This window comes from Oncorhynchus mykiss, chromosome 6 (genome assembly GCF_013265735.2).
Source record: "Oncorhynchus mykiss isolate Arlee chromosome 6, USDA_OmykA_1.1, whole genome shotgun sequence".
NCBI classification, from domain to species: Eukaryota; Metazoa; Chordata; class Actinopteri; order Salmoniformes; family Salmonidae; genus Oncorhynchus; species Oncorhynchus mykiss.
The window spans coordinates 31,612,343-31,636,862 of NC_048570.1; the positions used below are offsets into that span (position 1 = coordinate 31,612,343).

Below are 24,520 nucleotides of genomic sequence, written 5' to 3' on the forward strand. Positions count from 1 at the left end.
GAAACCTAGAGAGGAACCAGGTTATGAGGGGTGGCCAGTCCTCTTCTGGCTGTGCCGGGTGGAGATTATAACAGAACATGGCCAAGATGTTCAATTGTTCATAAATGACCAGCATGGTCCAATAATAATAATCACAGTAGTTGTTGAGGGTGCAGCAAGTCAGCACTTCAGAAGTAAATGTCAGTTGGCTTTTCATAGCCGATCATTAAGAGACATATGGAATCATGTAGTAACTTGGTGACAGCTTTGCACACTCTTGGCATTCTCTCAAGCAGCTTCACCTGGAATGCTTTCCAACAGTCTGTAAGGAGTTCCCACATATGCTGAGCACTTGTTGGCTGTTTTTATTTCACTCTGCTGTCCAACTCATCCCAAACCGTCTCAATTGAGTTGAGGTCGGTGATTGTGGAGGCCAGGTCATCTGATGCATAACTCCAACACTCTCCTTCTTGGTCAAAGCCCTTACACAGCCTTGTGTATGCGAAGTGTGTTTTGGGTCATTGTCCTGTTGAAAAACAAATGATAATCCCACTAAGCGCAAACCAGATGGGATGGTGTATCACTGCAGAATGCTTTGGTAGCCATGCTGGTTAAGTGTGCCTTGAATTATAAATAAATCACAGACAGTGTCACTAGCAAAGCAGCCCCACACCATCAGACCTCCTCCTCCATGCGTCATGGTGGGAACCACATCATTCATTAATCTACTCTGCATCTCACAACGACACGACGGTTGGAACTAAAGGACAGATTTCCACCGGTGTAATGTCCATTGCTCGTGTTTCTTGGCACAAGCAAGTCTCTTCTTCTTATTGGTGTCCTTTAAATCAAATCAAACTTTATTTGTCACATGCGCCTAATACAACCAAGTGTAGACCTTACCGTGAAAGGCTTACTTACAAGCCCTTAACCAACAGTGCAGTTCAAGAAGCATTAAGAAATTATTTATCAAATAAACTAAAGTAAAACTAGGTTAGTTGAGGTAATTTGTACATGTAGGTAGGGGTGAAGTGACTGTGCATAGATAATAAACAACGAGTAGCAGCAGTGTATAAAACAAATGGAGGGAAGGGCGGGGGGTCAATGTAATAGTCCGGTGGCCATTTGATTAGTATTGTTTTTTTTGCAGCAATTTGATCATGAAGGCCTGATTCACACATTCTCCTCTGAACAGTTGATGTTGAGATGTGTATGTTACTTGAACTCTGAAGCATTTATTTGGGCTGCAATTTCTGAGGCTGGTAACTCTAATGAACTTATCCTCTGCAGCAGAGGTAACTCTGGGTCTTCCTTTCCTGTGGCGGTCCTCATGAGAGCCAGTTTCATGATAGCGTTTTAAAGAAATGTAAATGTTCTTGACATTTTATGGATTGACTGACCTTCATGTTTAAAAGTAATGATGGACTGTTGTTTCTCTTTGCTTATTTGAGCTGTTTTTGCCATAACATGGACTTGGTCTTTTACCAAATAGGGCAATCTTCTGTATACCACCCCTACCTTGTCACAAAACAAATGATTGGCTCAAATCCATTAAGAAGGAAAGAAATTCTACAAATTAACTTGTAAAAAGGTACACCTGTTAATTGAAATACATTCCAGGTGACTACCTCATGAAGCTTGTTGAGAGAATGTCAAGAGTGCGCAAAGCTGTCGTCAAGGCAAAGGGTGTCTACTTTGAAGAATCTCAAATATAAAATATATTTTGATTTGTTTAACACTTTTTTGGTTACGACATGATTCCATATGTGTTATTTCATTGTTTTGATGTCTTCACTATTATTCTACAATGTAGAAAATAGTAAACATAAAGAAAAACCCTTGAATGAGTAGGTGTGTCCAAACTTTTGACCGGTACTGTATATATATTTTGATATACATACGAAAACCAATCAAATGTTTTCCAAAAATGTAATAAGCAAATCTCACAAATGTGACATAAGAATAGGACTGCAATATCAAACGAAAATGTTATTATTAGTAATCTTATTAGCATAAAACATGACACTATTGTAAGTTCTATAAGTTATGAGGTTTGAAAATGAATAAATAAATAAATACCACCACAATTCAACATTCTTTCTCCTTTGAAACATAATTTATTATTGTATCATACACATTTACATCCAGTGATAAGAATCTGTGCACAGACACTTAATGCAGCACTAAATCGCAAAGGCAGGCATGTAGGAGACCAAGGTTCTTTAACATTTTTAACAACACCTTGTTTCACATGTTATTTTTACAAGGGGACATCCCCGCACCAACAAACAAAAACAACAACAACCAACCCAGGTTTTGGTACAGTATATACAGAGATTACTTTTGCCCAGTAAGCAAAAGCTGTCATGGGGTGTACCCTGAAAAACCATGTGATCATGTTTGCTTTGAATGATTTCACCCATGTAGTGTAATTACTACTGTACGAGACTGACAACTTTGGGTGACTATGTTAAGAGGTGACAGTATCAAGTATAGTACAGTTCAAATATTTCAGTTGCACTTCAGTTTCATGGAATATACATAAAACCCTCAAAATGCATATATGAGCATTATAACATCTGGCATGAACCCTGGCATGAACTTTCATCAGTACTTATATGCAATATTCCTAATTTACATAAACTATAGTCATCATGATAAATAACATTACGACCTTCTCAAGACAGGTCTAGAATATGAGTGCTAATGAATGCTTATGCCAGCTGCACAGAGACTTTACGTAATTATTTTGATTGCCTCATTTACACTGAACAAAAATATAAATGCAAAATGCAAAAATGTCAAAGATTTTACTGAGTTACAGTTAATATATGGAAATCAGTTCATTTAAATAAATGCATTAGGCCCTAATCTAAGGATTTCACATGACTGGGGATACAGATATGTATTTGTTGGTCTCAGATACCTTAAAAAAGGTTGGGGCATGGATCAGAAAAACAGTCAGTATTTGGTGTGATCACCATTTGCCTCATGCAGTGTGCCACATCTCCTTCGCATAGAGTTGATCGGGCTGTTGATTGGGGCCTGTGGAATGTTTTCCCACACATCTTCAATGGCTGTGCGAAGTTGCTGGATATTGGCGGGAAATGGAATACACTGTTGTACATGTCGATCCAGAGCATCCCAAACATGTTCAATGGGTGACATGTCTGGTGAGTATGCAGGCCATGGAAGAACGTTGACACTTTGAGCTTCCAGGAATTGTGTATATATCCTTGCAACATCGGGACGTGTGTTATCATGCTGAAACATGAGGTTATGGCGGCGGAAGAATGGCACGATAATGGGCCTCAGGATGTCGTCACGCTATCTCTTTGCATTCCAATTGCCATTGATAAAATTCAATTGTGTTGGTTATTCGTAGCATATGAGTGCCCATACTATAACCCCACCTCCATCATGGGGCACTCTGTTCACAATGTTGACATCAGCAAACTGCTCGCACACACGGTGCCATCTGCCCGGTACAGTTGAACCCGGGATTCATCTGTGAAGAGTACACTTCACCAGCGTGCCAGTGGCCATTGAAGGTGAACATTTGCCCACTGAAGTCAGTTACGATGCCAAACTGCAGTACTTCATCGAGACGGTTTCTGACAGTTTGTGCATAAATTATTTGGTTGTGCAAACCCACAGTTTCATCAGCTGTCCGAGTGGCTGGTCTCAGACGATCCCGCAGGTGAAGAAGCCAGATGTCAACAGGGATGTAAACAAATTTGTGGACAACATTTGAGAGAAATTAGCTTTTTGTGCGTTTGGAACATTTCTGGGATATTTTATTTCAGCTCATGAAACCAACACTTTACATGTTGAGTTTTTATTTGTATTCAGTATATAAGTGTCTAAACTGAAGCGTAACTGAGATTTGTGACTTCACACCTCTATGAAGTGCATCATGTCGGATGGTTAACGTGGTGATGCGAATCTGCAAACAACCCCAGATGCACAGATTTGATTATGTTGAATGGGTAATTATTGTATCATTAGATAGCAATTCATTACATGTCATTGTTTTCATTATAGCTTTGCAAAATATAATGGATTTTTTGGGGCCCTTGACGTCACATCTCAAAAGCCCTCAATGTGTCCCTTATCCAAAACTGAGTGGTAGGACCTGAGTAGAACCATTGTTTTAAGGCTATCTTAAAAGAAACAGGTTAATAGAAACAATGCAACAAAGCAATGTCCTCTATCACTCTCTTTCACTATCACTCTCACTGTTACTATAAATCTCGCTGTTCTTCTCCCTCATAATATGAAATTCAAATACTGAGATATAAGAATGACAAACCCACCCTGAACAGTTTCTCTCCCTGCTACCACCCAGTGTATACTCAGGATAATCGATTGAGCTCTGTCTCACTCAGAGTGTGGTTATCCTACATTGGCAAAAATCATGACAGTGGTAGTGGTTGAAGATTAAAATGAGAGAGAAATGTTTTTGAATAACATTTTGGTGGCAGGCTCTCTCTCAAGTCACTGTGGTGCGTATATACAAACCAGTAATGACACATTTGAGCTGAGAATGGACAAGGGCTGCTTGCCTAGCTTCCTTCTCCTTCATTGCCTCTCTCTTCCACTCCAGCGTCCCTCCTTCACCACCCTCTTGCATGTGCTCCGTCCTCCTGGGACCCAGAGTCGGAGTGTGGGATGCCCCCAGAGCTGTTGGCAGGGGCCCGGCCCATCATTTCCTGGCCCCACTCACGGTGGCTGGACTCCTGGAGGCCCCGGCCTGTGGTCTCAATGGGCAGAGCACAGGAGGCGATGGCAGCCAGCAGGCAGCAGATGCTGTACACTGACAGAGTCAGGTACACAGAAGACTCCAACATCACCTGCAGAACAGGGGGAGGAATGAAAACCGTATCACCAGCCTAGGTAGGATAACTCTCTATGTGATGGCGTGAATGTCTTTCAGTACACATTATGTACAAATATTCTTTATATATTGGTTGTGGTAACCTTTTTTTCAATTTTACCTGTGCAACGAAGGGTGTGATGAGGGCTCCCACTCTAGCCATTCCACTACTAGTGCCCAGACCTAATGCTCTGGTTGCTGTTGGATATACCTGAGGAGTCAGGAGAACACCATGGGAATACATAATTTATTAACATTCAGAACAGACACTTCATGCTGTTTACGCAAAAGGGAATGTCAAGTTTTACGCATTATTTTTATTTACAGTATAATTTACTTTGTACCATATTGACACTGTAATACTTATTAGAAACCAATGGAGAAGAAGAGTACGAACCAAATAACTATCCCTTCGTTTAGTCACAAATCTATCAAAGAAATTGAACTGAACAGAAACCTGACGTCTGCGATTTAGTATAATCTTTGTTTTTAAAGTAAGAGCTGGCATTCTATTGAGTCGATAATGTAGCCACAGGGTACATGGGGTTGTATGGCCTATGACCTCACCTCAGGGGTGTAGACATAAGCAGCCTGGAAACCTCCTGCGATGAAGGCCCTGGCGATGAATATCAATACTGTCAGCCAGGTCCTGAAGCACAGACAACAACAACAATGTTAATAACAACAACAACAACACTGTTATTGTGTTGTCAGTTGCGGATCCACCACAGTGTTATGTTAGTCATAGAGTAGTGCATTGCGAATCCTAAAAGTAATAACTTTGTCATTTTGTATTGGATGGTCTTACCTCCCTACACAAGCGTAGAGTGGCACAAGGCAGAGAGAGAAGACAAAGAAGCACAGTGCCATGGTCTTTCTCCTCCCCAGCCGATCGATGGCCCACAGAGTCACCAGCAAGCCTGCCCAACATTATACATCAACCAATCTATTCAGATATTCTACTAGTCTTTTTAATCAATAAGAACAATTTACAACCTACTTTATTTCACAGTACCCTGCTCCCCATGCAATTGTGTTTAACAGTATTATGACTATTAGTTGAAAGCAGGAGGTCGAAGATGTATACCTGGGAATTCAGACAGGGTGGTCCACAGCAGATCCTTATAGTCGTCTGAGGTCAGGTATTTACACTCCAGGCTACACCTGGGCTCCCTCTTACTACCTTTTGACTCTAGAGCGAGACATAACACAAGAAACACGTGATGCACACTTAGCAGTGCTCACTGCAACCCTCCAGAATCACAAGGTCCTGAAATGACCTTGAGACTTAAAGGCTAATGTAACCTGCGGTCAATTGGAGTTACTCTTGGTTAAAGCATTACAAAAATATACATTTTTAGTTGAATAAGATGGTTTGGGCTCAGCAGGTTAATACTATCCTTAAGAGTGTTTGTGTGAGTGTTACTGATGATGTCAGAGGAGAAGGAGCAGTAACTCACCCCCACAGGCGCCCCCCTCCTGGAAGAGCTCAGTTGTGAGCAGGACCAGGCCATAGTAGGCGAATGCATTAGAGAACCTTAAGAGATAAAACAGTCAATCTAAGGATTCCCATGAGGAAAACTGGGATAATTAAAGATGCAACTCTTATGTTAAATAAAGGTTACATTAAAAAAATGTATGAAGATGTTCAATCAAAGTATGTAAGACTTTAAATTAGTCATCAGATGTGATCTACTAACTTTTAATTACCTGTATCTAGAAATGAGGAAATGTAAAGTAATGTATTTACCAAATAAACCACAGCAGAATTGTGGTCCAGCGAAAATGCGGTGAGAAAAGATCCTGGAACTTCCCACGGTCCTCCTAATTGACAAACAGTCAAGAAACACGACATGACAGATAAACAACTGAAACAAGCCAAACTACTTTAGTATGCCCTGTACGTATTCCATACAATATATCTTAATGTGCTGGGCTGTACCTGTCTGGCAGCAATTAGTTTTCCCAGGGGCATGGGGACTCCGTTCTCCTTGGCGATGCGCTTCAGGGTAGTCAGAGCTTTCTCCTGGTTCCCTGTCAACACGTCATAGCGTGCACTCTCTGGCAGCCACTGTTTCCAAAACCAAAGGGTCAGTCGTTTAATAGTGTAAAATAAATTAATTCAAGTGAATTGGTAGTAGCTGTTACTGTCATACCAGTGGTGGAAAAAGTACCCAATTTCATAAAGATACCTTAGTAGAAAATGACTCACGTAAAAGTGAAGTAAGTAAAGTAACCCAGTAAAATAGTACTTGAGTAAAAGTATTTGGTTTTAAAGTATCAAAACTAAAAGTACAAATAATTTCAAATTCCTTATATTAAGCAAACCAGATGGTGCCATATTATAGTTTTTTTAATTTACAGAAAGCCAGGGGGAACACTCCAACACTCGGACATAATTTACAAACAAAGCATGTGTGAGTCCACCAGATCAAAGGCAGTAGGGATGACCAGGGATGTTCTCTTGATAAGTGCGTGAATTGGACCATTTTACAGTCCTGCTAAGCATTCAAAATATAACGAGTACTTTTGGGTGTTAGGGAAAATGTATGGAGTAAATAGTAGATTATTTTCTTTAAGAATGTAGTGAAGTAAAAGTTGTCAAAAATAGCAGAGTAAAGTACAGATACCCCAAAAACTACTTAAATAGTACTTTAAAGTATTTTTACATAAATACTTTACACTACTGCATACTCACAAAAGAGAGGATAGCGAAGATGAAGAGCGGAATGGTGGAGAGGCCGAGCAGCCAGCGCCAGCCCAGAGTGGGCATCACCAGGATGGCCAGCAGCACCTCAAACACAGTGCCCAGCGCCCAGAATATCTGCAGGGGCACAGCAATAGGAACAGCAAATGGTTGGCATGATGAGTTCCCTGGCACATTGAAGCAGCTTCATTGATCCAATTCAGTGGAGATCTATCCTGCTCCTGAAAGGCCAAAAATGTGGCATCAAGAGGATCACTCACAAACAAGTGGATCAATTTGTACCTCACAGACCTGCTAATGTCTCAAATCAATGACAAACTTGACAGAGTTAAAAGTGGACCTCACAGGATGACTGCACAGTTGGACAGAGAGATAGAAGCACAGGAGAGAGGAGTTGAGTTGGACAGGCCACAGACTAGAGTGTAACTCTTACTAAGTGATAGAAAAGGATAAGTCATACCTCGATTAGCAAGATGCAGGTGGCTCTGGACCTCATGGGGAGAAACTCTGCATACAGTGTCACCCTGAAGGGAGAAGGACATGTGACTATTATGCTACTTCTATTAACTATTATTGTGTGTCATTAATATAGAGTCAATCTGTAGCCCACTTATAACTGGGTAGATAACATAACCCAATCCTATACTGTGTCTTACTACAGTATACTGTAGCTATTTCTATAATGCCAACAGTAAGGGATACGTACGACTGTGGGGCTCCTCCGATGCCGAATCCCACCAGGGCACGGAGGAAGAGGATCCAGCCATAGACGGGGGCAAAGGCGCTCAGTACACCGTAGAACATGGTCCACGCCACACTCATCTTCAGACCCTGTGTACACACACACCCACCCACAACTGTGAGCTCTGACACAGACAGCAAAATACCCTAACTATCTCTACCACATATCACACTGTCATGGATATCCCTATTCCCCATCTCTGCCCAAGACGTTGATATAAAACTGATGTCTCATGAAAGCCTGTCAAAGCACATAACTAGGTCATTCCACGAAATGAGTGTATTTTGCATCCCTTTGAGATTAAGTATAAATTGTGCACCAATATTGAATTTGAAAAGCCTATATTAAATGAAGTGCTCTTTAATATGGACCACATGCAGAATTCAATCAGATTTTTATATAAATGAAGACTTGCTAAAATGCATAATTTTACACAAGAGGGCCCTCTGGTGACTTCTAGGAAGATTTTAAATCCACTTAACCAGAACATTTCTCCAAGTTCTCACCATCAATGTAAAGACCTATTTATTTCATGTGATTAGTGAATAATTTAAGTCTGTCCCTCATTTTAAGGTAAATCCTGTTACGTGAACAGAACTCACATTTTAATATGGTGAAACTATTCCTTTTTCATATTGTTTTCAAAAGAAACACTGAACAGCTAATAGTCAAATCATAGTGTAAAAGCAGGTGAGTGTAATGATGCGGTAAGTTGGAAGCAGGTGAAACTTTTTAATAAAACAACAAAACCAAGAACACGACACTAACATAAGTTAGTACGCCGAGACACAAGAACAACTGGTTAGTGAACCTGGGAGAGTGACATATACAGTGCCTTGCGAAAGTATTCGGCCCCCTTGAACTTTGCGACCTTTTGCCACATTTCAGGCTTCAAACATAAAGATATAAAACTGTATTTTTTTGTGAAGAATCAACAACAAGTGGGACACAATCATGAAGTGGAACGACATTTATTGGATATTTCAAACTTTTTTAACAAATCAAAAACTGAAAAATTGGGCGTGCAAAATTATCCAGCCCCTTTACTTTCAGTGCAGCAAATTCTCTCCAGAAGTTCAGTGAGGATCTCTGAATTATCCAATGTTGACCTAAATGACTAATGATAATAAATACAATCCACCTGTGTGTAATCAAGTCTCCGTATAAATGCACCTGCACTGTGATAGTCTCAGAGGTCCGTTAAAAGCGCAGAGAGCATCGTGAAGAACAAGGAACACACCAGGCAGGTCCGAGATACTGTTGTGAAGAAGTTTAAAGCCGGATTTGGATACAAAAAGATTTCCCAAGCTTTAAACATCCCAAGGAGCACTGTGCAAGTGATAATATTGAAATGGAAGGAGTATCAGACCACTGCAAATCTACCAAGACCTGGCCGTCCCTCTAAACTTTCAGCTCATACAAGGAGAAGACTGATCAGAGATGCAGCCAAGAGGCCCATGATCACTCTGGATGAACTGCAGAGATCTACAGCTGAGGTGGGAGACTCTGTCCATAGGACAACAATCAGTTGTATATTGCACAAATCTGGCCTTTATGGAAGAGTGGCAAGAAGAAAGCCATTTCTTAAAGATATCCATAAAAAGTGTCGTTTAAAGTTTGCCACAGGCCACCTGGGAGACACACCAAACATGTGGAAGAAGGTGCTCTGGTCAGATGAAACCAAAATTGAACTTTTTGGCAACAATGCAAAACGTTATGTTTGGCGTAAAAGCAACACAGCTCATCACCCTGAACACACCATCACCACTGTCAAACATGGTGGTGGCAGCATCATGGTCTGGGCCTGCTTTTCTTCAGCAGGGACAGGGAAGATGGTTAAAATTGATGGGAAGATGGATGGAGCCAAATACAGGACCATTCTGGAAGAAAACCTGATGGAGTCTGCAAAAGACCTGAGACTGGGACGGAGATTTGTCTTCCAACAAGACAATGATCCAAAACATAAAGCAAAATCTACAATGGAATGGTTCAAAAATAAACATATCCAGGTGTTAGAATGGCCAAGTCAAAGTCCAGACCTGAATCCAATCGAGAATCTGTGGAAAGAACTGAAAACTGCTGTTCACAGATGCTCTCCATCCAACCTCACTGAGCTCGAGCTGTTTTGCAAGGAGGAATGGGAAAAAATGTCAGTCTCTCGATGTGCAAAACTGATAGAGACAACCCCCAAGTGACTTACAGCTGTAATCGCAGCAAAAGGTGGCGCTACAAAGCATTAACTTAAGGGGGCTGAATAATTTTGCACGCCCAATTTTTCAGTTTTTGATTTGTTAAAAAAGTTTGAAATATCCAATAAATGTCGTTCCACTTCATGATTGTGTCCCACTTGTTGTTGATTCTTCACAAAAAAATACAGTTTTATATCTTTATGTTTGAAGCCTGAAATGTGGCAAAAGGTCGCAAAGTTCAAGGGGGCCAAATACTTTCGCAAGGCACTGTAATGGGGAGGAAATTATGAAGGTAATGGAGTCCAGGTGTGGGTGCACGTAATGATGAGTGCCAGGACTCCTCAGGAACCTCCCCAGCTCCTGATTCATCCTCTCCACCTGCCCTTTAGACTGAGGTCGATGCCCGATTGTGAGGCTAACCGTGACCCCGAGCTTCTCCAAGAAGGCCATCCATACTCAGGATGTGAATTGGGGGCCACGGTCCGAGACGATGTCCCCTGGAAGGCCATAATGCCGGAAGACCTGATGGAAGAGTGCCTCAGCAACCTGGAGAACAGTGGCAAGACCAGGAAGAGGAATTAAGCGACATGACTATCCACTACCACCAAAATGGTGGTGAAACCATCAGAAGGGGGAAGCTCAGTAACAAAGTCAATGGATAGATGGGACCAAGGTCGCTGAGGCACGGGAAGCGGCAGGAGCTTCCCTGCTAGAGCATTCCGGGGGACTTGATTTGAGCACACACGGAACAGGAGTTGTTATCCCTGTGGGAACTTAGATGCATGCGGGAGGACAATTCCGGGGTGCGGGCTCCCTCTCTAAAGCCTGGTGGATGTCCACATCTACGTCCCAAACCACTGGACACGACTCGGGAGGATGGGATTATGGGTGCCCTTTCCCGAATCGTAGTTACGGGTAAAGTCATTGGCATAGACGTTCTTAGAACTTGGGAGATAGGTCAGCGTGAAGTTGAAACTTGTGAAGAAGAGGGCCCACCTGGTTTGGCGCAGATTCAGTCTCCTCGCTGTCTGTATATACTCGAGGTTCCGATGGTCAGTGAGGATGACAAATGGTTCCTTGGCACCCTCCAGCCAGTGTCTCCACTCCTCTAATGCCAACTTCACTGCCAAGAGCTCCTGATCGCCGATGTCATAATTCCTCTCTGCGGGGGACAGTTTCTTGGAGAAGAAAGCACAAGGATACAATTTGTGGGTCCCCCTGTCTTTGTGACAAAACTGCCCCTACACCCACCTCTGATGCGTCTATCTCAACCACAAAAGGTAACGTAGGATCTGGGTGTTTTAGCAAGGGGGCGGGGGTGAAACACCCCTTGAGGAGATGAAAGGCCTTGTCAGCTGCTGGAGACCAAACCAACCTACTAGGCCCACCCTTGAGGAGGGAGGTGAGAGGGGCACCGATGGCGCTGAAGTTCCTGATGAAGCGGCGGTAAAAGTTGGCAAACCCCAAAAACCGTTGTAACCCCTTGATGGTGGTTGGGACTGGCCATGGCCTTACCGCATCTACCTTCTTGTCCTCCATTCTCACTCCCTGCAGGATGATTTGGTAGCCCAAGAAGGAGACAGCCCTCTGGTGGAATTGGCACTTCTCCGCCTTGGTGAACAGGTGGTTAGCCAAGACACATTCCAGGAGTGCTCAAACGTGAGTGATGTGATCCTCCAGGTTGGTCGAGAAGTTCAGGATGTCATCGATGTACACAACCACCTGATGTCCGAGCATGTCCCTGAACACCTCGTTGACGAATGCCTGGAACACTTACGAAGCAGTGGCTAAGCCAAAGGGCATAACCAAGTACCCTTAGTGACCAGACATTGTGTGGAAGGCAGTCGGTACCCCCTCCCGGATGCGAATGAGTTTGGTGAAGAACCTGGCCCCGCAGAGCTGCTCGATGACTGATGACACCAGCGGGAGAGGGTACCGATACATTGTGGTGATGCCATTGAGTCCATAATAATCTAAACAAGGGCGTAATCCTCCCTACTTGGCCACAAAGAAGAAACCAGCCGACGCAGGGGACGTGGACCTGCGGATGAAACCCTGTTGGAGCGCATCTTGAATGTAGTTCTCCATGGCCTGGGTCTCAGCCACTGACAGAGGGTAAATGTGTCTGCGCGGAGGTGTAGCACCGGAAAACAGGTGAATGGCACAGTCTCAGGGGTGATGAGGAGGGAGACAGGTAGCATTAGTCTTGGAGAATACCTCCCTTAGATCCTGATATTCCTCCGGGATGTTGGGCTGGAGGGCAACCAGACTCTCAACCAACATGGAACGAAAGGGGACAGGAAAGCAGGTCTTCCGGCATTCAGGTGACCAGTCGGTGATTCTCATCCTCGACCATGAGATGGTAGTGTTATGGCGCTGAAGCCAAAGTAGGCTGAGGAACGGGTGTGAACGGGTGTACTGGTGATGAAGAAGGGGATATTTTCCTGGTGATTGGGCTCCACGGTGAGGGTGAGTGGTTGGGTGACGTGTGTGATGGTTCCGGATCCTAGAGGCCGACAGTCAAGACCTTGAACCGGAAAAGGAAAGGAGAGCAGGTAGGTAGCAATATTGAGAGAGCAGGCAAGGGTCTGATCCATAAAGCTGTAGACACAGGACATGCGGGACAGTCAGCCAGAGTGATGGTACTAAAAAGAGTCTAACAGGAAGAGCAGTAGATGGAATACTCACTCCTGTTCCAGGGGATGTAATGTCACGTAACAGTCCCTCTGCTCTAGTGGATCCCAGATTCTGAAGTAACAGACACCGCTGGCGCTTGTGCCCTCCCTGGCCACAGTACAGAACCCCAGCCCGTTGATCCGCCGCGGGAAGGCGTGTTACCCCTTCCTCCATGGGTTCAGGCTCTGATCCTGAACACTCGCCGAAAGAGGGAGAAAACTGTGAATCTCTACCTCTAACCCTATTACAGGGGCTGAGTCACTGGCTTACTGGTGCTCTTCCATGCCATCCCTAGGAGGGGTGCGTCACTTGAGTGGGTTGAGACACTGACGTTGTCTTCCTGTATGGGTTGGCGCCCACCCTTGGGTTGTGCCGTGGCGGAGATCTTTGTGGGCTATACTCGGCCTTGTCTCAGGATGGTAAGTTGGTGGTTGAAGATATTCTTCTAGTGGTGTGGGGGCTGTGCTTTGGCAAAGTGGGTGGGGTTATATCCTGCCTGTTTGGCCCTGTCCTGGGGTATCGTCGGATGGGGCCACAGTGTCTCCCGACCCCTCCTGTCTCAGCCTCCAGTATTTATGCTGCAGTAGTTTATGTGTCGGGGGGCAAGGGTCAGTCTGTAATATCTGGAGTATTTCTCTTGTCTTATCCGGTGTCCTGTGTTAATTTAAGTATGCTCTCTCTAATTCTTTCTTTCTCTCTCTCTGAGGACTTGAGCCCTAGGACCATGCCTCAGGACTACCTGGCCTGATGACTCCCTGCTGTCCCCAGTCCACCTGGCCATGTTGCTGCTCCAGTTTCAACTGTTCTGCCTGCGGCTATGGAACCCTGACCGTTCACCGGACGTGAAACCTGTCCCAGACCTGCTGTTTTCAACTCTCTAGAGACAGCAGGAGCGGTAGAGATACTCTCAATGATCGCCTATGAAAAGCCAACTGATAATTACTCCTGAGGTGCTGACCTGTTGCACCCTCGACAACTACTGTGATTATTATTATTTGAACATGCTGGTCATTTATGAACATTTGAACATCTTGGACATGTTCTGTTATAATCTCCACCCGGCACAGCCAGAAGAGGACTGACCACCCCTCATAGCCTGGTTCCTCTCTAGGTTCTTCCTAGGTTCTGGCCTCTCTAGGGAGTTTTTCCTAGCCACCGTGCTTCTACACCTGCATTGCTTGCTGTTTGGGGTTTTAGGCTGGGTTTCTGTACAGCACTTTGAGATATCAGCTGATCTAAGAAGGGCTATATAAATTAATTTGATTTTGATTTGATTTGAAGTGATGTAGATGCCAACGCTCCCGGAGGAGGTTATCCAGACGGATGGCCATCGCAATGGCTGTGTCCAGGGTGAGGTTGTCATCTCAGCAGGCCAGTTCCGTTTGGACCTCCTCGCGCAGACCTCTTCTAAATAACGTGCTGAGCGCCGGCTCATTCCATCCACTGGAAGCTGCTACTGTCCAGAAGGTAAGCGCATACTCAGCAGCCGTCTGATACCCCCGCTGGAGCTGAAGCAAACGCTCACCTCCCTCTCTGCCCTCCGCAGGATGATCAAAAATTAATTTAAACAGAGCCATGAACCCCTCATAAGACTCAAGCTCCTCCTCTCCTCTCTGTTATGGTCAACCATGTGACTTTATTTGGAACTTAAAAGGCACTGCTATCCCCATACAGTAAGACTGCTATCTTAGTTGACCTTTGTATTTTATTCATATTTTTGCCTCTTTGCAAAAATAATATGCACATATTATACTGAGTCTACACACACCCACTCACATACAATCAACATATACGCTGCTGCTACTCTGTTTATGTATATCCTGATGCCAAGTCACCCTACATACATATATACCTCTATCGATCCAATATCCCTGCACATTGTAAATATGGTGCTGGAACTGACCCTATATATAGTATGCTTACTTACTTTATTGTGTTCTTCTTATTTCTATATCTTGTGTGTTTTTGTTGTACCTTGTTATTTTTTTTTATTACATTGTTATTGAAAACTGCATTGTTTGGGTTAGAGCTGGCAAAAAAAGCATTTCACTCTACTTGTGCATGTGACATTAAAACTTAAATTATTATAGTTATTTTTTTATTTAACCTCTTTTTTATCAAGTTGAACATGTGTTTTTTTAAGACAGAATGTAAAAATTTAGGTGAAATCAAACGGTTTTTTTGGGGACTAAGTTACACTTTTAAAAAGGCACCGAATAAGTGGAATGACCCAACTGCTGTGAAATGCCAAGTAGAACTCGATATAGACCTCCACCACAATAAACCCTGCCGTTGAACTCACTGTTTTTCTGCCATACTTATCGGATATGTTCCCCCAAATGGAAGAGCTGATCATCATTCCAATGAACACCGCCTGGAGTTAAAAAAACAGAGGAAATGGATATCACATATGTAGAGGCCTTGTCAGTAATGAAATGTGACAGTGTAAGACTGCATTAACATCAATAGCTACTGCTATTACACTCATCACTACCACTACTAGTCCATACAATCAGCACCACCTTCTCAACAACTCATTGTTATTATTGATTAATGTACTGCATTGTTGAGGGAGCTAGCACATAAGCATATCACTGCACCTTTTATACCTGTTGTAAACTGTGCATGTGACGAAAACATTTCATTTGATTTTAACTACCGTTAGCCCACCAATCCAGTCATCATTTAGTGTTACTGGTAATCAATGTAAGAATGAGACCGGCATTACCGAGGTGAGTAGCGCCACCCACAGGCTTGGAAGCCTCCATTCACAGTGAAGCTGTGGTGCCAGGATGCTTAGAATCATCATCTCCATAGCATCAGCCATCTGAACAAACAGTGGCCATAAGGACCGGTGGGAAAGGAAACAATGAAGACACAGTGAATTGCGCTCATATACATTATACTCACATGTACAGGTTTGAAATACAGCACATACACAACATGTTATGAAACTGTTATGTTTTACTCTCGAACTGTCTTAAGCATGGCTGCTCACCCAGGACAGACCAGTGAGGATGGAGAGTTTCCACTGGAACTTCCCAAAACCAATGGCCTCCACAGCATCCTCCACCATGAAAGTGTCTGAGGAGAATAAGAGGTGTAACCAATTAACAATACATTTTTATACCAACTCAAGTAGGAAATGACATAACATACAGATGATGAGTTGCAAGTATGGATTGCAAGTTACTATGATAAATGTGTACGCAATGAGTAACTGTAGTCAATCTCAATAAAGAGAAGGGCCATTATAAGATCCCAGTCCCCTGAGGGGGTAGGTGGAAGGAGAGAGGGGAAAGTTATAACCTCCACCCAGCACAGCCAGAAGAGGACTGGCCACCCCTCATAGCCTGGTTCCTCTCTAGGTTTCTTCCTAGGTTTTGGCCTTTCTAGGAAGTTCTTCCTAGCCACCGTGCTTCTACACCTGCATTGCTTGCTGTTTGGGGTTTTAGGCTGGGTTTCTGTACAGCACTTTGAAATATCAGCTGATGTAAGAAGGGCTATATAAATAAATCTGATTTGATTTGATTTGGAAGGCGATTTTATGCATATGGAAGTTATTTTGAATTTGGATGGGACAGTCAGAGTGATGGCTAAGGAGGGACCCAGTCATACCATCAGTTGGGTTGGCAAACTCCCGGGGTACTAGTGCGCCATCGTGAAGTGCCACAGACTCCATGTAAGCCTGCCTCCCATCGATCTGGACTTCCTGGTCTCTCCCCAAGCAGTCATCCTCAGAGCGTGTGCTCTCACCCGTGCGACGGAACTTGACCACGCTGCAATAGAGAAAGCCAGGAAGATCAACTTGGATCAGTTTGCCAGCCTACTGTAAAGAAGTTTGTGCCAACACAGCTGAATGCAGCTGAGAATGAGAGGCTGTTGCCTAGGTGATATGAGCTGTTCCTCCCAGGCAAACAGAGGTAAGTTATGCACTGCTGTTCACAACTGACAAACTTGTGTGCCACCTAATAATTGTGTGTAGACCACAAATAGATTTGATGTTAAGAAAAATACAATTCTCAAATTTAGACAATACCTTAAACACCTGTATGTTACCTGTACATCAAGCTTATAAACTCCACATTTTGTAAGATGACAGACCGCTGATAGAGGGTGGAACACTGTAAAAGGAACATGGAGCCAGCCCAGTGATGTCTTAATCACAGTGATTACTACACAGATTTGCCAAGGGCAGAAGAAATACAGCTGATCGCCCAGTGAGGAGCCTAGAAATCAACATGCCTTGCTTACTGTGGTTCTGTTTCTTTCAGTTCTGTACAAAACAATCCCACATTTATCCCATATAGACTTGGAGAAGGGCATTGCTCAATGGACAGATTCTGTAAACCGTTGTGTTGATGGCATTGCACTTTCTGCAAGAAAGTTGCAATGAGGCCTAATTGCCTCAACCATCATAATAGCATAAGATCTATGGATCCTGTTTGGAAATATTATTTTGAGGTTCACACTGGGGAGAAAGACAGTTTGCTACCACAGTCACATTGCACAATTTCAGTTCTACAATTTTTAGGTAGTAACTGGGCCTACTGCCAAGTCACTGCTTTACTGGCATAGGAACAATTGTAAAGAGAATGTTACACATAAAAAGGAGAGTCTCAATAGAAACATAGTTGGAAATTGATGGTGATAGCCAGGTGTGGACAACTCTGGTCGACCAGCTTCAGTGAAAAGTGTGTATTTTTGTCAATAAACATAAATGAACGTAATAGATTTTCATGCACAATAGATACAATTGTAGTATGAATATTCTAAAACCATTCCAAATCATGGTTATATTTGCTGCTACTAAATAATTAGTAATAGGCTGACATATACATCTGTTACCTACAGTATACCTACAGTAATTGTTAGGTTAAATGTGTGGCCATTGCTAGCAGAAATATTTGTAATAAAATGAAAATAGGCTACATGTTGTGTAACATATTAGATGTTAACCACCCCATTCTAACAAACTGGTTCAACTCATGCATGACCAAAACAAAGGCATGACGAATGATGTTGGCAAGGCAGTAGCTGCATATACAGTAGGCAATGATGTGAATGAACCCCCTGGGAAATATGCACACTGTCACTACCAGTAAAAAATAAATACAAATACTAGCCGACATTGTTGTAGCACCCATATGAGCATTTGGGTCAGGGTTACTGTTTACCGGTCATTGATGCTTTGCTTTCAAACAAAACGCCCGTCAGTTCCTCGACATGCCACATTGTATTCGTGTAGAGTACTCTGACTAGCACAAAATAGGAATACAATGTTGCACATATTATTATGACAAGAGATCATTGTCACCCAACAGCTGCAATTCAAGCAATCACGAAAGAAAGGCTGTGGGCGAAGGGTCGGTTTAACAAAATGACCCATTTACGATCAAATTAGAAATTAATAAGTTTTTGTATATATACACTCACGGGAGTTGTCTTAACTGGAACAAATCATCGTCCATTTTGGTGGTGTTTATTGGGTTCCACAGTGAAATGTCTCATTGCCATTACATCGTTATCATAGCAAGTCAAGATTTCAGCACCACAAGCTTGCGGAGAGCCACCCGTTCTGGTTCTCAGCGGAGAGCCAATGAGGGACGGGAAATTCAGAATTATGTATATCATTGGATATTCACTATTTCAGCTTCCTGTGTCGTGTCACAGCAGTGTGCCAGCCAAAAGGTACTGTGAAGTGATGGCGGCAGGGTCACTCGTGCGGGCCGGGAACAATGACGTCTAGAAACCCTGGACAGCTGACACTATATGTCTTGGCCAATAAGAGCCTTTAAACCACCGGGGCGGAATTATCATACTCCTCCTTTCGGATCTTTGATTAATAATGGCAGTGAATCACGGAAAAACAATATAGGCCGAACACATTAAAATAGCCAACTTGTCAACAACGCCACAATTTCCGAAATAGGGATTCAGCCAGCACCAATGCAAGCCTGGGATGTGGGATAACATTTCATATTTAAGTATCAAAATTATTTGGGGAGAACATTTACTTTTTGGTTTATTTTGAGAAACATGCTTCTCAAGACAATTTGTGGTACTGTGTAACCCTAGCAACGCATTTAAGCAAATGTCAGCGTATGCTAGCTAGTTTACAAAACGATAGACCATTGTTGATGTTATTAAGCATGGATTAAATGGTGATACACAATTTAACTGTTGTTCTTATAGATGTTCTAATTGTCATTTCACAACTGTTGAACAAATATTGTGCTTTGACAATGAATGTAGTTAACGTTAGCTGCCAGCCTAGTAAATTGGGCGTTCACTCACTGCTTATTAATGACGTAGAGAAAAACGGGGCAATCAAGAGTGTGCTACGAAATGAATGTCAAAACGTAGTTTTCTGTGACCTTGGTCATTATAAATTACATATAATTAATAATTATATTGTTCTCTACAATATTATAACCTTAATATACTTGTACTTGACAGTGTTGATGAAATAAGAACTAGTACAATAAGAACGGTTGGAGGTCCAACATGCATCTTTTTTTGAGAAAATAATGAAAATAAAGGTTTCATAATGTATTTAAATAAAGTACTTTCTGAATTTCAAAGTAATCCGAGAAGTAGTCATCTAGTTTTTCAAAAGTATCTGTAATTTGCACGCCGTTTGGAAAGATGCAGACCAGGAGGGGAGCGCGAGACTGAGGAGACCCTGTCTGTCCGTCTGAGTTTTGATGTAGAGTGTTTGCTTCCGAAACATGACCCGCCAAGCCGTGCTTCTTAACACCCGCCTGCTTAACCCGGAAGCCAGCTGCACCAATGTGTCGGAGGAAACACCGTTCAACTGATGACTGAAGTCAGCCTGCAGGCGCCAGGCCCACCACAATGAGTCGCTAGAGCGCGATGAGCCAAGCAAAGCCCCCTTGGCCAAACCCTCCCCTAACCCGGACGACGCTGGGCCGATTGTGCGCCGCCCATGGTACTCACGGTCACATCCGGCATTGACACAGCCTGGGTTCGATCCCAGGCTGTAGTGACGCCGCAACACTGCGATGCAGTGCCTTAGACCACTGCGCCACTCAGGAGGCCCCACATGCACCTTTTTTCAATATTAAATTGAATGTTATTGAGAAAATAAAGGTTTCATAATGTATTTTTTGCTAATGTCCTTTCTGAATTTCAAAGTAATCTGAGAAGAAATCATCTAGTTTTTCAAAAGTATCTGTATTTTTAGTTTACATGTAATCAATTACACCCCAGCCCTGTTTGTGGTTGACTCGTAAGAATATGGGGCTACTTTGATTTGCAAACTATGCCAAGGTAAATGTGTCCTTTGCCAAGCCCTTTCCACTTTTCTCTGTCTTTTCAGCCTGTGAATGCCAGTGCAGCAAACTGGTACAACAGGGCAAATTAACTGGAGGGGGGGGGGGGGGGGGGGTGTTTAGGACTTCGGTCAAATGCTAAACAAGGAGCTAAACTAATGAAATCCTAACACATTCAATGTGTTGCTCACATGCAAAATAATTAATTAATTGCATTCTTACTGATTTTTAAAATATTGAATGAATTTAAACACTTGAGTATGCTTCCTTTGTGCCAAGGTGTATTTTGGTTTGAGCAATGGTAAATACATGTTACCTATTCTTCATAGATACACATTTATATTTGTATAGTTTAAGATGAAGCAAAGCAAAAGTGCTGTAGGAAATGAATAATAGTAACTGTTTCGGCCTTGAATCAAGCCCTTTCCACTTTTCTCTCTGTCTTTTCAGCCAATCAGCCTCTGCTCTGAGAACCCCCCCTTGTCTTTCCTGACAACAGTTGCTTTTATCATAGTTACATTGTTTGGATTCACTTAAAGAAAACTTTCTTCAACTCTGACCACCACCATGACAACAAATAAACTGTCTACGTGTTTTTCAGTGGCATTCTCTCGGCCTTGGGAAGTCTTCTATCAACACAACATGGCAGCAGCACAATATGGTAGTAGCACAAAAGATGGGACAAACATTATTGGGCACAGACAGCTATTGTCATGCCTGTACATGCATTTGAATCCATTCTAATGCTGTTTTAGGGTAAGAGGGGGGCAGACTCCAGAGAAAGGTGAATAGTAGTTATTGGCCTGCCTTGAAGATGAACTGGAAAGTGTGGACCCCCTTCCAGTTCATCAACATCAACTATGTGCCTGTACAGGTGAGCAGTTCTCATTGGCTTTTCTTTTAAGGATGCATACATTTAGAATATACCGTGGTGCTCTGTTGCCAATCTGTGTTTTTGTGTTTTCAGTTTCGAGTGCTGTTTACCAAATTGGTGGCATTATTTTGGAATGCTTAGCTTGCATCTGTGAGGAAGTGAAGCCTCCCAAGATCTTCTCCCAAATGACTGAATGAAGAGGGCACCGTGTGTGTGCCTCAGGAGTTACATAATGTTACAAGGGCTGGCCTGTGAATGCCAGTGCAGCAAGCTGGTACAACCAGGCAAATTGACTGGGGGGGGGGGGGGGGGGGGGGGGGGTGTTTAGGACTTTGGTCAAATGCTACACAAGGTGCAAAACTAACAAAATCCTAACACATTCAATGTGTTGCTCACATGCAAAATAACCTATAACTGAAATAATACGTCTTAATTGTATTCTAACTGATATTTAAAATATTGAATGAATTTAAACACTTGAGTATGCTTCCTTTGTGCCAAGGTGTATTTTGGTTTGAGCAATGGTAAATACATGTTACCTATTCTTCATAGATACACATTTATATTTGTATAGTTTAAGATGAAACAAAGCAAAAGTGCTGTAGGAAATGAATAATAGTAACTGTTTCGGCCTTGAATCAAACTCATTTAAAACCATCTGAACGTGCAACGTTTAGGATTTTCATCAGACCATGAAACATTGTGTATGTTGCTGACAAGGCCGGCCTGTAGTTTCCTCATGTGGACTGCCTTGTCTCAGTTTGAGTCAACTCAACTGTAAATGTTACTACTCTGTCTCTATCATGTCAAATAAGAGAGCAATAGCACAACGGACAAGAAACTGACCAGTACCTTATGTTGCTTTGACTTTTCTTTTGAGTTGGAGCCATGACAATGATGGTTGACAGTTTTTGTTTTATACATGTTTATTACTTGATAACAATCTCATTAATATACGCCTATATCAGCCATGCTTAATTTAAAGTTTACAATTGAATACAAATGTAGAACAATTCACATTTTTGTTCAAGATTGATTGCTTTTTCTCTATAGACATGGAATGCATAATAAGTTAAGGGCTTCATGTGACAGGTGGTTTCAGGTCGATACTGGGTTTCTTCAGCCTCCCCTTAGACGGAGCGTCAGATAGATGGTGCTTTGATTTCTGATGTTGTAGTTCTCCAGCTTCTGGCCATCCTCGAGCTGCCTACCCTCATGAATCAGCCTCTGTTGGTTGGCAGGGACTGCCTCCTTGTTTTGTACCTTGGCTTTGAACTGGGTTACAGTCTCACCAGGCACCACATCATATGTGTGTGTCTGGCCCTTTTCGTTTTTCAGGAACACCTGGATAGGAACGGGCTCCGTAATCAGCACCATCACTTTAGATCCTGAATGCAGGCCATAGTCGCTCAAAGTTTTTGAATCATCGCTGAGACTGATGTTGTTCCCATTGACGCCTAACAGCCTCTGCTTTGTTGTGGCCACTTCAAAGTGTTGTTGAATCAAACTCTTGAGAGACCCCACGGTGGTGTGTGGCGGAACTGTCAGGGGAAGTGAGTTCCCGTTCAAAAGCGTTATAGTGAGTTCCATGATAGATATCTGAAAGAGGATTTCATGTATTATTTATTTGGCCTTACATTAGCATAGCTCAATTAAATGTTTTGAATGAATTAGTTTAGTAACACTTTACTTAAAGCCTACAGTACAGGTGTAATGCTTTATAACTTGTTAAAAGCATGTATGATCCTTATAATAAGGCTAACAATATGTAATGTTTTGTCTCTATCCAACATTTCAGCTGACTCAAATGGCTGGTATATAATGACAATCATTATGAGATGATTGAAAGACATAAGGGAGTTGTACACACTCATGACAAGTTATATTGTACAATGCATTACAACTTTTATATTTACGTACAGGCTTTAACATTACCATTTATTCAGCCCATTGTAATAACTAACAAATTATAAGATAATTTGCTTGATATGCTGTTAAGCTTTTTTTCTCCAGTACATTTCTGTAAAATAGGTCTGTTGTAGCTTAATAATGGAAAATGACTTACATGTTCAGTAGATATTGTTGAGAAGTTGTTGTTGTGAAGTCTTGCAAGTTTGTTTTAAGAAATACTGTTAGTAAATTTGTATGCTGACAATTGAAACTTATCCGATGAAAGATGGTGATAGCTCTGTCAGTGTACATCTGAGCAGTCTATGTATATAACATCTGATCTGCCCCGCCCCTTAAATTGAGATTCGTTTTTCCCTCTCTGCCGCGCAGCTTTCGGTTTCTGTTATAAAATAATGGTGTAGTCTGCTGCTGTTTGCAGAAAGTTGAGTGCAATAAATTGTTTCTTTGATATTGCCCAATGGCAACTTGCCCCCATTCAAAGTATGCCCAATATTGATTTAATTTAATCAAACATTCGGACCGCGAGGGGTTCCAATCCTGCCCGCCGGTGACTAAAAATTAAACTGCAGTTTCTTGACTGTCTGTCCAGCTCTCTAATAATCACTAGAGACCCAGAGAATCGACAATTCATAATTTTGAGGCAAGGAAATATATATTTGTTTGATGTCAGTGCCGCTCTCCAGACGTCGTTGAACACCGAATGCGGTCTTCGGGGTAAAATGAGTTTGACACCCCTGCTCTAGACCATTCCATATAATTCATTATTCTAAATCGGGGTAGGCAACTATATAGATTCAGCCGCCTGCCGATTTTTGTCGGAGGGGATGATCCAGATGTCAGATCATAAATATAATAATTTGTACACTACAAATTGACCACAACTAAGCCAAAAATTAGATTGTATTTACAAATAAAAATAATTTCATACTTTGATTACATTGAAACAAGATCACATCTAGTTTTCTATTCGTGGGAGTACTTGGTGAACAGATTTCTGCATAATTCCTGATGATTGTAGTCTTATTTTGATCTAAAACTTTGGGGAGCCCAAAACAATTATAGTGGCCCGGTTTGGCCCGCAGTCCGCCTTTTGCCGAACCCTGTTCTAGATCATTCCCTACCATTGAACCAGGTTCTAGATCATTCCCTATCATTCTAGAGCATTCCCTATTTTTCAACACAGATATGTCAAACACCAGAAAGGAAAGAGAAACCTAATGTCATTATCAATGAAACCCAACCTCATTGGGAAAACCCAGGCCCAGATGATA

General features: G+C 42.4%; 2 protein-coding genes across 2 annotated transcripts; both read right to left on the bottom strand.

The window, feature by feature from the left end:
- Nucleotides 1-4,304: 4,304 nt before the first annotated feature.
- Nucleotides 4,305-18,855, bottom strand: LOC110525743 (synaptic vesicle 2-related protein). Its single transcript, XM_021606150.2, has 16 exons — nucleotides 18,606-18,855; nucleotides 16,788-16,948; nucleotides 16,168-16,253; nucleotides 15,898-15,996; nucleotides 15,472-15,543; nucleotides 8,269-8,393; nucleotides 8,023-8,086; nucleotides 7,554-7,679; nucleotides 6,798-6,926; nucleotides 6,606-6,679; nucleotides 6,316-6,392; nucleotides 5,943-6,047; nucleotides 5,664-5,775; nucleotides 5,423-5,504; nucleotides 4,977-5,066; nucleotides 4,305-4,832 (listed from the first exon to the last, which is right to left on the bottom strand). Exons 1-16 carry the CDS (start codon nucleotides 18,638-18,640, stop codon nucleotides 4,596-4,598), a joined length of 1,674 nt encoding a protein of 557 aa, XP_021461825.1. The 5' UTR covers nucleotides 18,641-18,855; the 3' UTR covers nucleotides 4,305-4,595.
- A 3,578-nt stretch (nucleotides 18,856-22,433) lies between these two features.
- ublp (ubiquitin-like protein) lies at nucleotides 22,434-23,494 on the bottom strand. The gene is made up of 2 exons (NM_001124609.1): nucleotides 23,404-23,494; nucleotides 22,434-22,937 (listed from the first exon to the last, which is right to left on the bottom strand). The coding sequence occupies exon 2, from the start codon at nucleotides 22,926-22,928 to the stop codon at nucleotides 22,458-22,460; it is 471 nt and encodes a 156-aa protein (NP_001118081.1). The 5' UTR covers nucleotides 22,929-22,937; nucleotides 23,404-23,494; the 3' UTR covers nucleotides 22,434-22,457.
- Nucleotides 23,495-24,520: the final 1,026 nt, after the last annotated feature.